Below are 12,010 nucleotides of genomic sequence, written 5' to 3' on the forward strand. Positions count from 1 at the left end.
CTAAGAACTTCCAACATCTAGGAAACACCTAAAACAATAAAACAACAAAATCAAGTGACGATTTTGATGAAACATCTCATCTCACAATGCTTGAGTCCAAACTTCAATCTAAACACATAAAAGCTTGAAAATGTATTGTAGAGAAAAAATGAACTTGATAAAAGAATTATTTGTTGATAAAAGTCTTTAATCAGACATTTTTTTCTCACTAGTGCTATCCAATAAAAAAGATGAAAATCAACTCTAAAATCTTTGAAAAGAATCAGAAAAGGTTTAGAAAAAATAATTTAGAGAAATAGTAAAGTTTTAAAAATGAATAACTAAATAGTTCAACTTCCAATTGATATATTTAACATGAAATAAAATTTTAACTCTTATTATTTTTTAAATAAAAATTAAAACCGGATCTCTCACTTTGGTATAAAAAATGAAATAAAAGTTACCAAAATAGAAAATAATGAAAATGAGTAAAAAAGAGAAAACTTTCAATTAAAGATAAATAAATAAAATATTGTTTTATTTATTATTAATATATTTTAAAAATTTCTTTATTTTTATAATTTTAAAACCAAAAAAATAGTTTCATATCCTATTTATGGGAAATTTTTTATCGAGGACAACGTTAAAAAAACATTATAATATTCATTATGTTAGGCTAGTATCATGTCTTTCTTTGCTTTCTTTAACCTCATCACGAGGAAAAGAACAATAGATCCCTCTTTGGATTTCGATGTTTTCGCACTTTATTCCTACCAAAACCCACCATAAGGGTAACTCTAAGTTCTTGTGGCATTATGATTTATTCTAATTGGCGAAAAGATGATACGAAATGTAATTGTTCAATACCAAAATATGCTTCTCAGCCATTGTAAACTTGTATGATCGATTTAACTTACATTTTTCCACCAGTTAATTGTATACTCTGTCAATTGAATCTAAGTTTTAGCCCTGCTTCGTGAAATGGATAGTGGGGTAAAAAGTACTCAATCAAAAACTTGTGTTCCACAATCAAAATGCTTCAGTGAGTATCAGTCTCCAAGAAAAATGGATGCTTTTTCATGAAATAATATTTGCAACACAGCGTTTATTTCAAGTTTTCTTACATCAAGATTTACTGTGCAGTCAACAGACTCAAAGACAATCATATAGGTTAAGTGTAGGAAAAACATCAGAATTTTTTTTAACCTTGTCAGATCAGAGAATATGTAAACCCTTTGCAAAATAGCAAAAACCAAAATTCAGAGTTCAAACAATACGTAACAAGAGTGTAAATAAAGTCACAAGGTCTCTGTCACACTCATACCTCATTTTAATGGTGTTTATACTTGGATCATTATATAATCAAAACTCAGCTATCTTGAAAGGAGTAAGCATAAAGACCTACAATTTTACCATGACCTAGATTTGGTAAAGGGCCAAGTAATTTACCATGAAAATTGAACTTGAAAAGGTCATCAGAATATAAAGTTTAAAGCAAAATAGGTAGGAGATCAGGTAATTTAAACACTTTAGCTAGCTTAAAGTACATTCCGTTCAGTGAGAACCAAAAACATCTGTTTAGGCTATGCCGTCAAGAAATTAAGTTGTTCTTCTCTCACTAACTCATTTAACCATTCATCAAAAAAGTCTAACAACCAGGTAAAAACTGACCGCAGTCAGAATATCATGATCTAGCCTCCCAAGTGTCTGATTGCAAATGCACTAATTTGCCAACCATTAACGCTTCTTCTTGCTTCCTTTTGTGCTGGATTTTGATGGAGTAGCTACCAAGTATACAAACAGCACCACGATGGTGACCACTGAGATTAGAGATCCATACTTAGCCAGCAACCTCTGTGGACAATAACAGTTCCACATTAAGCTATAACTTAAAAGATTGCATTGTTTTCTAACATTTATCATTCAAGAAAGTTATTGAGGTGAATTTCATTGAAAATATATTAAAGACTGCATAATCCAGGGAGACAAATGCACAACTAAGCAACAAGCCAAAAGCAGATAAACTTTATTCTGTGTTTAGTTGGATACAATTGATCGAATCAGTCATCATGCCTGGCCAGTAACATGCAAAATGAACTACCAAACTAGCTCGTGCTAACTAATGTCCTTTGCATAATTTTGAACTGCAATTATAGAGAGATTAAGATAAGTGTCCATACCTTAGCCTGAGATACCAGCGGTCCAACCATGTCATAGAGTTCGAAAACAAAAGTAACAGATCAGTCAACAGAAGCAATTGATATTGATTCATGTACTTGCGAAGTTCAAGAATATAGGAAACATACCCATTCAAACTTCTTCTCGGGTGGTCTATCAGCAAGAACATCTAAAGGCAATATGGGAGTTGAATAGGCCTCCTAATAGCAAAAAAGATTACAATAAGAAAAATGTTTCTTTCAAAAAAATAAAAATAGAAAACAATTACAACATATACTAACCTGCAAAGCAGCCTTTGTGGGAACGCGGAACTTTATGACAGCTGGTTCACCGGCAAATAACCCCTTGGATTTTGCCTCCAACTCAAATGTGTGAGAAAGGATGCCACCACTGAATTGTGCGTATTTCATTAGTAAAAAGAATATGGAAAAAAGAAGCAGCAGAGCAAAATCAAGAGGAGGTAAACTCAAGTAATAAAAGAAGTGACAGAAAATACATAGGAAACTCACGCATCAAGCCTTTCCCATGACTTTGAAGTGGTGCCGGTAACTAATTCAAAGGCATCACTTGGCCAGCTATCGTCCGTTAAACTCACATCATATGCCGTCCTTTGAAACAGCAGAATAAAACAGATAAGTAAAATTCAGCAGCAAACATAGATTACAAATAGATACCATAAAATATGTTATTCATTAAGAGAATCCTAAATTCAACAACTCAACGAGAGGACAAGGAATTGCAATTTACAACAAGGTCCATTTTAAATAAACATGCTAAACATGACCCATCTCATGGATTGACACCATTTTCTACTAACCTACCATTGTCCACGACAGACACTAAACCCAATCCTATAAAATACAAGAAACTGCACGTCAAGGCAGAAGACTAACGGTGTGTTTGATTTCACATTTTAGCGTTCATTCTCACCACTATTTCAGTGTTCATTCACATTCTTTGACCTCAAATTGAAAGGTGCCGTCATATCCATCGCACACTAAGCAATACAGCATGCACTTCAACTCATTTTGAGAACACAAGCTCATAAAATTACAGATAGCTCCACTGAAAACCCTCAAAACCCTAATCAAACCACCAAATAGCAGATTTTTTTTTTCATCAAATTAAGCATAATCAAAGTGTACAGGAATTCCCCATTTCGTCAACAATCAGATAAAAACCATAAGAGCAAAATGACTCTTCCTTCCACTTACAAACTCAATACATGCAAAAGTGGAGTATCCCATATACTTAAAAAATTCCTTATAAATAAAAGGTCTCCAAAATTCACACAATGCTTCATCTAAGCTGATCATACATAACCCTTCTCCTTAAATTACCATACCCCAAGATCCAGCTAAAATATCTAATTTTTACAAAAATTCGTCAGCAGCCAAGTAGCACAGAGACGATCGAACAAATATTCACGAAATTAAAATTCCATAAACTCTAATCCAGGCATGAACGAGCGCATGCATGAAAGGGGCAATTGGGATCTCACACAATGAAAATTAAAAATTGGTAAAAAGGAAAATTGGTGGTAGATCGGGGCGTACGAGGTTCCTTGGTTGTAGATGTCGATGGAAACAGAGACCCTTTCCGCACCAGACTTGAGTCTGTTGAGGGAGGCCTTCTTGTGAGCGACGATGAAGGGAACGTCAGAGGAAGCGTGTGAACACAGCAACAAAGAAGCTAGAAGCGCAAACGCTATCAGAGTCTTCGAGATTGGATCCGCCATTAGCACAGTAGATTGGAGAGGGAGATAGAGTCAATGCGAATGAAGAGAGAGACACAGAGAGAAACAGAGGACAACGTGGGAATCTTATTTTATGTGGTTTGGTTGTGTTTTGTGATCTGGGCAAGGCAAATGGGCTTTGGATTGGAACACTAGGGTTGGTTTGGATTTATTATTACTTTTTTCAATATTTTAATATTTCATCAAGTATCTTTTATCTTTATGAAATTATAGTTAAAATTTATAATAAATAAATATTTTTAAATATAAAAATAAGTTCAAATTAAAATTTACAATGCATATATTATAACCACTTAAATAAATGTTAACGGCCAATATATCTCTATTTTTGTTTTAGATCTAATAAATTGGTTTTTCAAGAATATCTAATAAATTAGAAAACTTTGATTTAACTTCTTGAAAAAATATTTATTTATATCTTATCTTTACTTCTTTTAAAAAAAATTTAATATATTTTTAAATTGATTTGATTGAGACATTTTTTTGGATAAGCAAATGTGATAGATAATAACACACATATTTTGTTTGCAAATTTATAATTATGTTTAACATTGATTGTATTTTATTTATCTTTTATCATTAGACTTTTAAACATTATTTGAGTCCATTATTATAGGTTGCTTCGGTTTTCATAGCCATATAAGGCTTAATTATGCTAGCATTAGAAAAAAAGAAATCATTTGCAACGTTTTTAGAATTTTAGTTTTTCTCTTTCTTTTTATTTTCATTTTTCTTTCTTGAAATTAAGATAAAAAATACAAATTTATTTGTGTATAAATAGTTCTCTGCTTCAAATTTATTTTTCTTTTCTCTAATTTTTTATATTCAATCTTTAATATTTTTTTCTGGATAAATTATTTTGGAGTTCAAGATTAAAAAAATTGTAAAGTAAAATCAAAATTAGAGAAGAAAATAAACTTAAAGAAAAGAACAATCGATGAAAAACTTAGTTTATATTGTTCAATCTTGATTTCGTGAATATATCTTCATAGTTTTATTGAGACAAAATCATTTAAAAAAACTAGATTGTCTAACAATTCATGTTTTGAAGTTTATCAAACAATACTTAAAGAAATATTGCTTATAGAAGATAACTCTAAATGATTAGATATACTAAAAGATAATATCGAATGTAGAAAATGTCGTTTATTTGAAACACTAAATATTACAATGAATGAAATGATTGAAGTTACTCTATCTAACAATTAGTTTATGAAATGCAAGACATACACTTAATCAAATGATAAAGCGCCTAAATGATAAACTTGCCCATACATAAACCAGTTTATAGACAACTCTATGAAACAAGCGTTTAGAGAACTTATCAAATACATCGATTTGCAATTAAATGATGTTGACATATGCAAGAATGTCTTGAACTCATAATGTGCTTAGCGATCATCAACGGTTAAAACAATTAATATTGTACGAAAAAAATACTTTTGTGCTTCCATGCCTTATTCTCTTTTTCTGTGCAAGAGATGACAATACCAAGCTTTATTCGGAAGCTCTGCACAGAGATCATAAAGACGTTGTAAGAAAAGAAGACATTCGTAAAATGTTTTCTCAAAGCTTCTTGCTCAAAAAGATCATACAAGCCATTAGTGCGAAAAACCATTATTACTCCACAACGTCGACCTGAGTATGAGCAAGCTACCTAAAAAGTCTATAAAGCTTGCCTAGAAGTCAACTTTATGTCTAACGATCATCTCTCATGGAGTTTATATATAGATTTCTCATAGAAAAGAAAAATGGGGGATGAAAGAGTGCAAAAGCTAGAGCGAAAAAAGAGAATGTGAAGAACAAGAGAGATGGGTAAGGAAAAGAGAAGAAAATAAAATAGAGTTATCTTTGCATATTTACCTTGTTGCTCCATCTTCAAAGATCTTAACATCAAAAGCTTCCATTGGGAGAAAAACACAAAAGAGTTATCATTGAATATCTACTCAAAAGGCTTATTTTTAAGCTCATAACATCTAACGCTTATATTAGAGATCAATTAGAAAACAAGAGAGCAATTAGAGAACAAACACTCTACTCCAAGCTCACATCGTTCAAAGCTTTCGGTCAAAGAGAGAGAGAGAGCGGCTACAAGAATTTAGAAACACTTTGTATGATTCATATATAATCTCTGAGAGTGTTGCTTCTAACTTGTAAGAAAACACTTGCAAACCAGGAGTGGTTATAATACTTGAAAACTTGGAGTAGGTTAACTCAGAGTATTCAAGATTGAGTAGGGAAACTCAAAGTGATTTATAATACTCGAACTAGTCAAGATTGACTAAGGGAACCATGAGAGGTTTATAATACTCATACTAGTCAACATTGACTAGGGGTACTAAGAGTGATTAAAATACTTGGTGGATACTATGAGTGATTTGTACTCAGTTGTACTCTTGGATAAGATTATTGGTACCTCTCAAGAGCTCTTGAGGGAGACTAGACGTAGCTCAAGTTAAGTGAACTAATATAAAAATACTTATGTTATTATCTTCTCTATTTAATACATTTTCTTAAAATGCTTTATTGAAAAACACAATTGCCTAACAACTATAACAGACCGTTTAACTTGTTAAGACAAGATCGTTTAAGAATAGATTGTTTAAGCAACTCGGATATTGAAGTTTAACAATAAGCAATAAACGAAATATCGTTGTGTATGAAAAGTTGTTTTAAGGAAATAACGTATAAGAGAAAGATATTTTATAGGAGGTTTTATCTTGCATTGCCAGTCATTCCTATATGCAACTAAGTTGTGTATGAGTGATGCCATGTTGTACCGAGGTATGAATGAGTTATTGTAACATGTTCTTTGGGGTTATCAGGTTGCTTAAATAGGATGTCATGTTGTTTTATGCTAGGCTGAGTTGTTTTATGAATTAACATGAGGTGAACTCCATGTGTCGAGTTATTGAGTGTAGTTAATTTGATTGATATAATGTTTTCTATGCATTGTCAGGTTGATCTGGGTGAACTTAGGTATGTTTTTGTTCTGGTTGAGCTGCGTTTTAGGGTTTCTGGGTTTCCACGTGTGATTTTCAAGCTGCATTTAATGGTTTTTTGGGTTTCCAAGATGTTTTGAATAAGTGTCGAGTTGTTTGGAGTGAATGTTGAGTTGTGTGGTTTATTGTAGGTGTTACTCAAACTTGTGGTTTGATGTTTGAGGTGTTGTGATTGATGTCCATGATGATTATGTGGTATGCCATGTTGTTGGGTTGATTGCAATATCATTGTGGATCCTGTGTATTTTTATGTACTTATTGATGGATGACTTGAGAAAGTCCTACTTTGGTGAGTAAGTTGTGTTTTGGTGAACGAGAAAGTTTTGTTTTAGTGAACAAGAGAGTCTTGTTTCGATGAACAAGCCTTGTTTTGGTAACATGTCTTGTTTTGGTGAACAGGTCAAGTGTTTTGAGTGTGGAAGAGGACATAGGTTTATAATGATTGATGGTGTTGGGATGAGATGTTTGAGATGGAATATGGATTGGAAAAATTGTTTGTATAGTATGATTGATTATGGTTGAAATGGTAGAAGCATGAAATTTACTTGATAATCATGATTATGATATGTAGTTGTTATGACGTTTATTTGGTTAGTTCACCTTTATTTATTTGTGTTTGTGTGATGATCATATAATTCATATTGTTATAGGAGAACAAATGATTCTACAAATGTTCTAATTAATGTGTAAATGACGAGTTTAATAGAGTGCTAGAGAGTTTTTGAATTTATTGAAAGATTTATGTTTATGTCATAATATAATGTTTTTTTTAAAATTTATTTGAAGGTTTAGACCCTTAATTTTCTTTTTATTCAATAAATACGATTTTATTTTTATTAAAATACAAGAGTTTTGAAAAGGTTTTTATTTAATTAATTAAGTTTCAACATTATATACTTTATCTGTCACACTCTAAATTGAGATATTTCGTGACTCACTTGATGAACTCAACTTTTTTTTTGTTAAGTTGAACTTGGTTCACATAATTTAGTTTGAACATACTTTCATTATAATTTTTCAAAATTAAAAAAAATATTTATTTTTAGCTCCTATCTAAATTCAATGAAATAAAGCACACCTGAACTCAAACAATATGAGTTTAGATTTGAGAATGAGCCATTGGAGTAAAAATAATATAAATTTATATAATTATGATTTAGATTTGAAAATTTCAATCATCTGATGACTCTTAAATATTATATAGTTAATTATAAAAGAAAAACAACTTTAAATATAATATTTATGAACAGATGTCTTTGTTTAAAAAGTTTCCGATATAATACCATCGAAAGTAAAATAGTGATTTGAAGGGAAGAAATGAAGTGGGTTGGGCCGGCCCAGTGCAGAAGAAGAGCAACGGCGGCCCCGAGAGAGGTTTGTCGGAAAGAGGGAAGTTTGCAGAGGAAAGGAGGTGCAAAAAGAGGTGGAGGACGCACATGCATGAAACACAGTCACTGAGTCTCACTCTTACTCACTTACACTCACACACACAGCAAATAACACAGGCTAAGCCAAAAAAGTGACCAAATATCTTTCCATTCCACCTCCTTCCTGTCCCCACCAGATTGCGTCTCCACCTTCCCCATGCTTATCATGTGCATCTCCCATCGCTAACACAACACAACACAACCTTTCTCTCTCACTAACCAACCATGTTGCCCTGCGATTACTGTCACACCAAACCCGCCTTACTCTTCTGCCGACCCGACTCTGCCAAACTCTGTCTCCTCTGCGACCACCACGTCCACACCGCTAACGCTCTCTCCCTAAAGCACGTCCGCTTCCAGATTTGCGACACCTGCAACACCGACACCGCCACCGTCCGCTGCTCTGCCCACAATCTCATCCTCTGCCACGCCTGCGACCTCGACGCTCACGCCCACGCCCCGGCCTCCCTCCACCACCGCCACCGCCTCCTTGGCCTCTCTGGCTGCCCCTCCCTCCACCAGATTGCCACCGCCCTTGGCCTTGATCTCCGCCTGCGCCACGCCAACTGCCGCGACGAGGTCTACCAGCAGGTCCTCGAAGTCGCGCGCACCAGGAACGAGAACGAGTTTGCGCGTTCCGAGACTGAGGAATTCAGGTTGGAGTCTGAAAATGACGTCGTCGACGAGATGTTGCTGCAGCAGACGCCGTTCACGTCCTTGCTCGGGATGCCTGATTCCCAATCTGAATTCGATGCCGCCAAAACTAACGATAACGGTTACGGAGCCCAAGTTGGAGATCTTCTCTGGAATTTTGATCCCAACTATCAGCCTCCTCAGGTTTCCAATTTACCTTCCAAATTCTACAAAATGAAAAGAATAAAAATGTGTATTCAAACACATTATATTAACAGGGTGCATTGAACGCAAGGGAGTTTCCAATAACTCAAGTGATAGTCATTCACTATAAGCTACGAATTTTATAAGGGAATTATCTCTTTTAGATGTAATAAACGAGTGCATAGTTATGCTTCATCTAAGCTTTGGGATACGGTGGATCATGAATTATGATTCATCTTGGTAAGAAAAAATGTTTATTTTTTTAACTGCTTAAAAGGTAATCTTAGAATAACGGTTGATATTTAGCTTATATTTACAACAATAAATTAATTATTTCGGCTTGCTGGTGACTAATTTTGGTCATGAAACAGAATTTGAAGCCATTTTTACGCAATCACTGAGTTATGGGTGACTTGAGACGTAGTTGTTTCATATTATTTAATGGTCTTTTAGTTTAAATCTTAATTCTAATGAATATTCCGATGGGAAACTTGGTTACATTTTATAATCAAATTAATAGCTTAGTTTTTTTATTTTTTCTCTCTTTTTTTTTTTTGCAAATTTGATTACACAAATTGCAATGTGGCATAATTGCTGGCTTCTAGTTCGAGGTAGAAGAAGGTTGCATTGTTTGTCCTTTAATTTTATGCCATCTTGCATTGTCATTTTGGTAACTATCTTACTGTTCTTTTCTTTTCACATGATTGAGGAAATCTTAGTGAGTACAAATGGCTTCCTTTTCACATTGACATCATTCCGGTTTGCGATTTATTGATGAATAATTGTTTTATTTTCAAACAACTGAACAAAAATGTTATTTTCTGGTAAATAAGCTAATTAGGCACACTTTAAAAAAACCTCTGAGTTCTTATCTTTGTCCCGTAGTTTTGTCCGTTTTATGTAACACTGTATCAGTTGAATTTATTATGACGTGCTGGTTCAATCAAAATCCGGCACGTTTAAAATTTTAAATATGGAAGAGTTGGCTTGGACGTGTATGCCACAGTTCGTGATTATTTTTTTGTTCTCATATGCAGGTGTGGGATTTTGAATTACAGAAATCAAGAGGTTGTGATGAACCAGGAGTGGTGACATTTGATGGTCTAGAAGTTCCAAAATCATTTCAGGATGTGCACAATATGAATTACTCGACCACTGGTGATGATATTCTATCAAGAAATGTAAGCCATTACTTGTACTGAATGATTTCCAATTTTTGCCTTGTGTGTTTTTGAGCTTGATGTATTGCAAGTTAATGGAGTTTGCCACCAGATTATAAAACTTTCTCGCGTGGGTCAACGGAGCTTTCTGATTTAATACATGCAATTTACAAATTACAGGCTTGTTCAAGAAGTTATAGTCTGCTGTTATTGTAATATGACAGTCATTTAATTGCAACTGATTGTGAGAGTGATGAAATGGTTTTGAATGGGTGATGCAGTTGATTCGGGCTTTCTAAGGAGGTTGATGGAGTATGCAAATGCTCTATAGAGTTCTCTGTCTTCCAATCATTTTGAGAAATGTGTTACGTTCTGACCCACCTTAATTGTTATGAACCTGTGGATTTCATTTTTGAAAGAAATCAATGTTGAAAAAGAAATTTGCAGTAGAAATGGGTTAGTAGTTTTAAACTCTGAACGTACTGACAAAACTGTGGGCCTTCATAGCTTTGATTTAGTGTACAGACTTCACATGGGGAAGGACAATAGAGGACGGAAAGATTTAATTGCTAAAGATGCAGAGTCTTCCAACTTTATTTGTCTGTATTTAAACTTTAACAGCTGCATCCATATCATTTAAAATCCGCAGATGGAATCATACTTCTCATTCCCAAGTGCCAGATGATGCGTAGAGTATATGATAGTATGTAATAACCACTATTTCCATGTTTCACATGGGTGCTTTCTACAATTTATTGTGTTATAAACTGTTACGCAATGATTGCAGTAAAGTCCCATTATGATTTTGCCTTTCTCATTCATTTCGTCAGATATTTCCATTTCATGCTTGGTTTGACCTTTATCTGTGGGGAACCAGTAAATAACAAACTATTTATGCTTACAAAAATTGCAGAACCAATCGGATCAGTCATCATCAAGCCACGCAAAGAAGAAAGAAGAAAGCAACAAGAAAGCCAGAGGTGGGTTATCATCAGAGTCCAAATTGTTAGAATCAATACCGTATAGTGACACAAACAATGTGGTAGTCATGGAGCATCTTGTGGGTGGGAATGCAAATGTTAGCACCTTAAAAGCCAGGGTTAGCGTGGAAGAGTTGGCTAAGAATAGAGGTAATGCAATGTTACGCTACAAGGAAAAGAAGAAATCTCGAAGGTATATTCAATTGTTATATGAAGGAAATAGTGTATGTATTAACCGTCTAATGATTTTTATCATCTAAATTGATATACATGTTAAGTTTCATGACTTTAATAATTACTCTAAAAGTCAATTGCACCATGATTCATTTTTGATTGACAATGGATAAAAGTTACCTATCTAGATATACATGCAAGCGAACATGGTATTAGTTTGATCTTTAGTTTGAAGTTGGTGCATCATACTTTGCGCAGGTACGATAAACACATTCGCTATGAATCAAGAAAGGCCAGGGCTGATACCAGAAAGAGGGTGAGAGGGAGATTTGTGAAGGCAAGTGATGTTCAAGCAGGATGAGTGCCTTTTCAGAAACCTCATCCTAGTTCAATGCTATTGTGTGTATACATAAGTTACACTATCAGAGAAATATGGATATATTCTAATTTTCATAAACTCCCTGAGCATTGATTGGTTGATTGATTTGAATCATTTTTGGTAGATGTTTTATTTCAA

General features: G+C 33.9%; 2 protein-coding genes across 3 annotated transcripts; one reads left to right on the forward strand and one right to left on the reverse strand.

Moving 5' to 3' along the window:
- Nucleotides 1-1,436: 1,436 nt before the first annotated feature.
- LOC106758109 (translocon-associated protein subunit beta) lies at nucleotides 1,437-4,024 on the reverse strand. The gene is made up of 6 exons (XM_014641028.2): nucleotides 3,714-4,024; nucleotides 2,667-2,765; nucleotides 2,439-2,547; nucleotides 2,286-2,357; nucleotides 2,160-2,165; nucleotides 1,437-1,833 (listed from the first exon to the last, which is right to left on the reverse strand). Exons 1-6 carry the CDS (start codon nucleotides 3,893-3,895, stop codon nucleotides 1,717-1,719), a joined length of 585 nt encoding a protein of 194 aa, XP_014496514.1. The 5' UTR covers nucleotides 3,896-4,024; the 3' UTR covers nucleotides 1,437-1,716.
- Nucleotides 4,025-8,254: 4,230 nt separating this feature from the next.
- LOC106758618 (zinc finger protein CONSTANS-LIKE 15) lies at nucleotides 8,255-12,010 on the forward strand. 2 transcript variants are annotated; one of them, XM_014641550.2, is made up of 4 exons: nucleotides 8,255-9,179; nucleotides 10,217-10,360; nucleotides 11,253-11,469; nucleotides 11,752-12,010. In XM_014641550.2, the coding sequence occupies exons 1-4, from the start codon at nucleotides 8,568-8,570 to the stop codon at nucleotides 11,811-11,813; spliced, it is 1,035 nt and encodes a 344-aa protein (XP_014497036.1). In that variant the 5' UTR covers nucleotides 8,255-8,567; the 3' UTR covers nucleotides 11,814-12,010. The 2 variants fall into 2 exon arrangements, with proteins under 2 accessions (XP_014497036.1, XP_014497035.1); XM_014641549.2 differs by having other exon boundaries at nucleotides 8,261-9,179; nucleotides 11,253-11,512.

Source organism: Vigna radiata, chromosome 4 (genome assembly GCF_000741045.1).
Source record: "Vigna radiata var. radiata cultivar VC1973A chromosome 4, Vradiata_ver6, whole genome shotgun sequence".
NCBI classification, from domain to species: domain Eukaryota; kingdom Viridiplantae; phylum Streptophyta; class Magnoliopsida; order Fabales; family Fabaceae; genus Vigna; species Vigna radiata.

Coding starts and splice junctions, on each gene's coding strand:
- LOC106758109 (XM_014641028.2), bottom strand. CDS start 3,895: ATGGCGGATCCAATCTCGAAGACTCTGATAGCGTTTGCGCTTCTAGCT. Junction 2,548..2,666: donor TCATGGGAAAGGCTTGATGC/GTGAGTTTCCTA, acceptor CGCACAATTCAG/TGGTGGCATCCTTTCTCACA. Junction 2,358..2,438: donor CCACAAAGGCTGCTTTGCAG/GTTAGTATATGT, acceptor TTTTGCTATTAG/GAGGCCTATTCAACTCCCAT.
- LOC106758618 (XM_014641549.2), top strand. CDS start 8,568: ATGTTGCCCTGCGATTACTGTCACACCAAACCCGCCTTACTCTTCTGC. Junction 9,180..10,216: donor CCAACTATCAGCCTCCTCAG/GTTTCCAATTTA, acceptor TCTCATATGCAG/GTGTGGGATTTTGAATTACA. Junction 10,361..11,252: donor ATGATATTCTATCAAGAAAT/GTAAGCCATTAC, acceptor CAAAAATTGCAG/AACCAATCGGATCAGTCATC.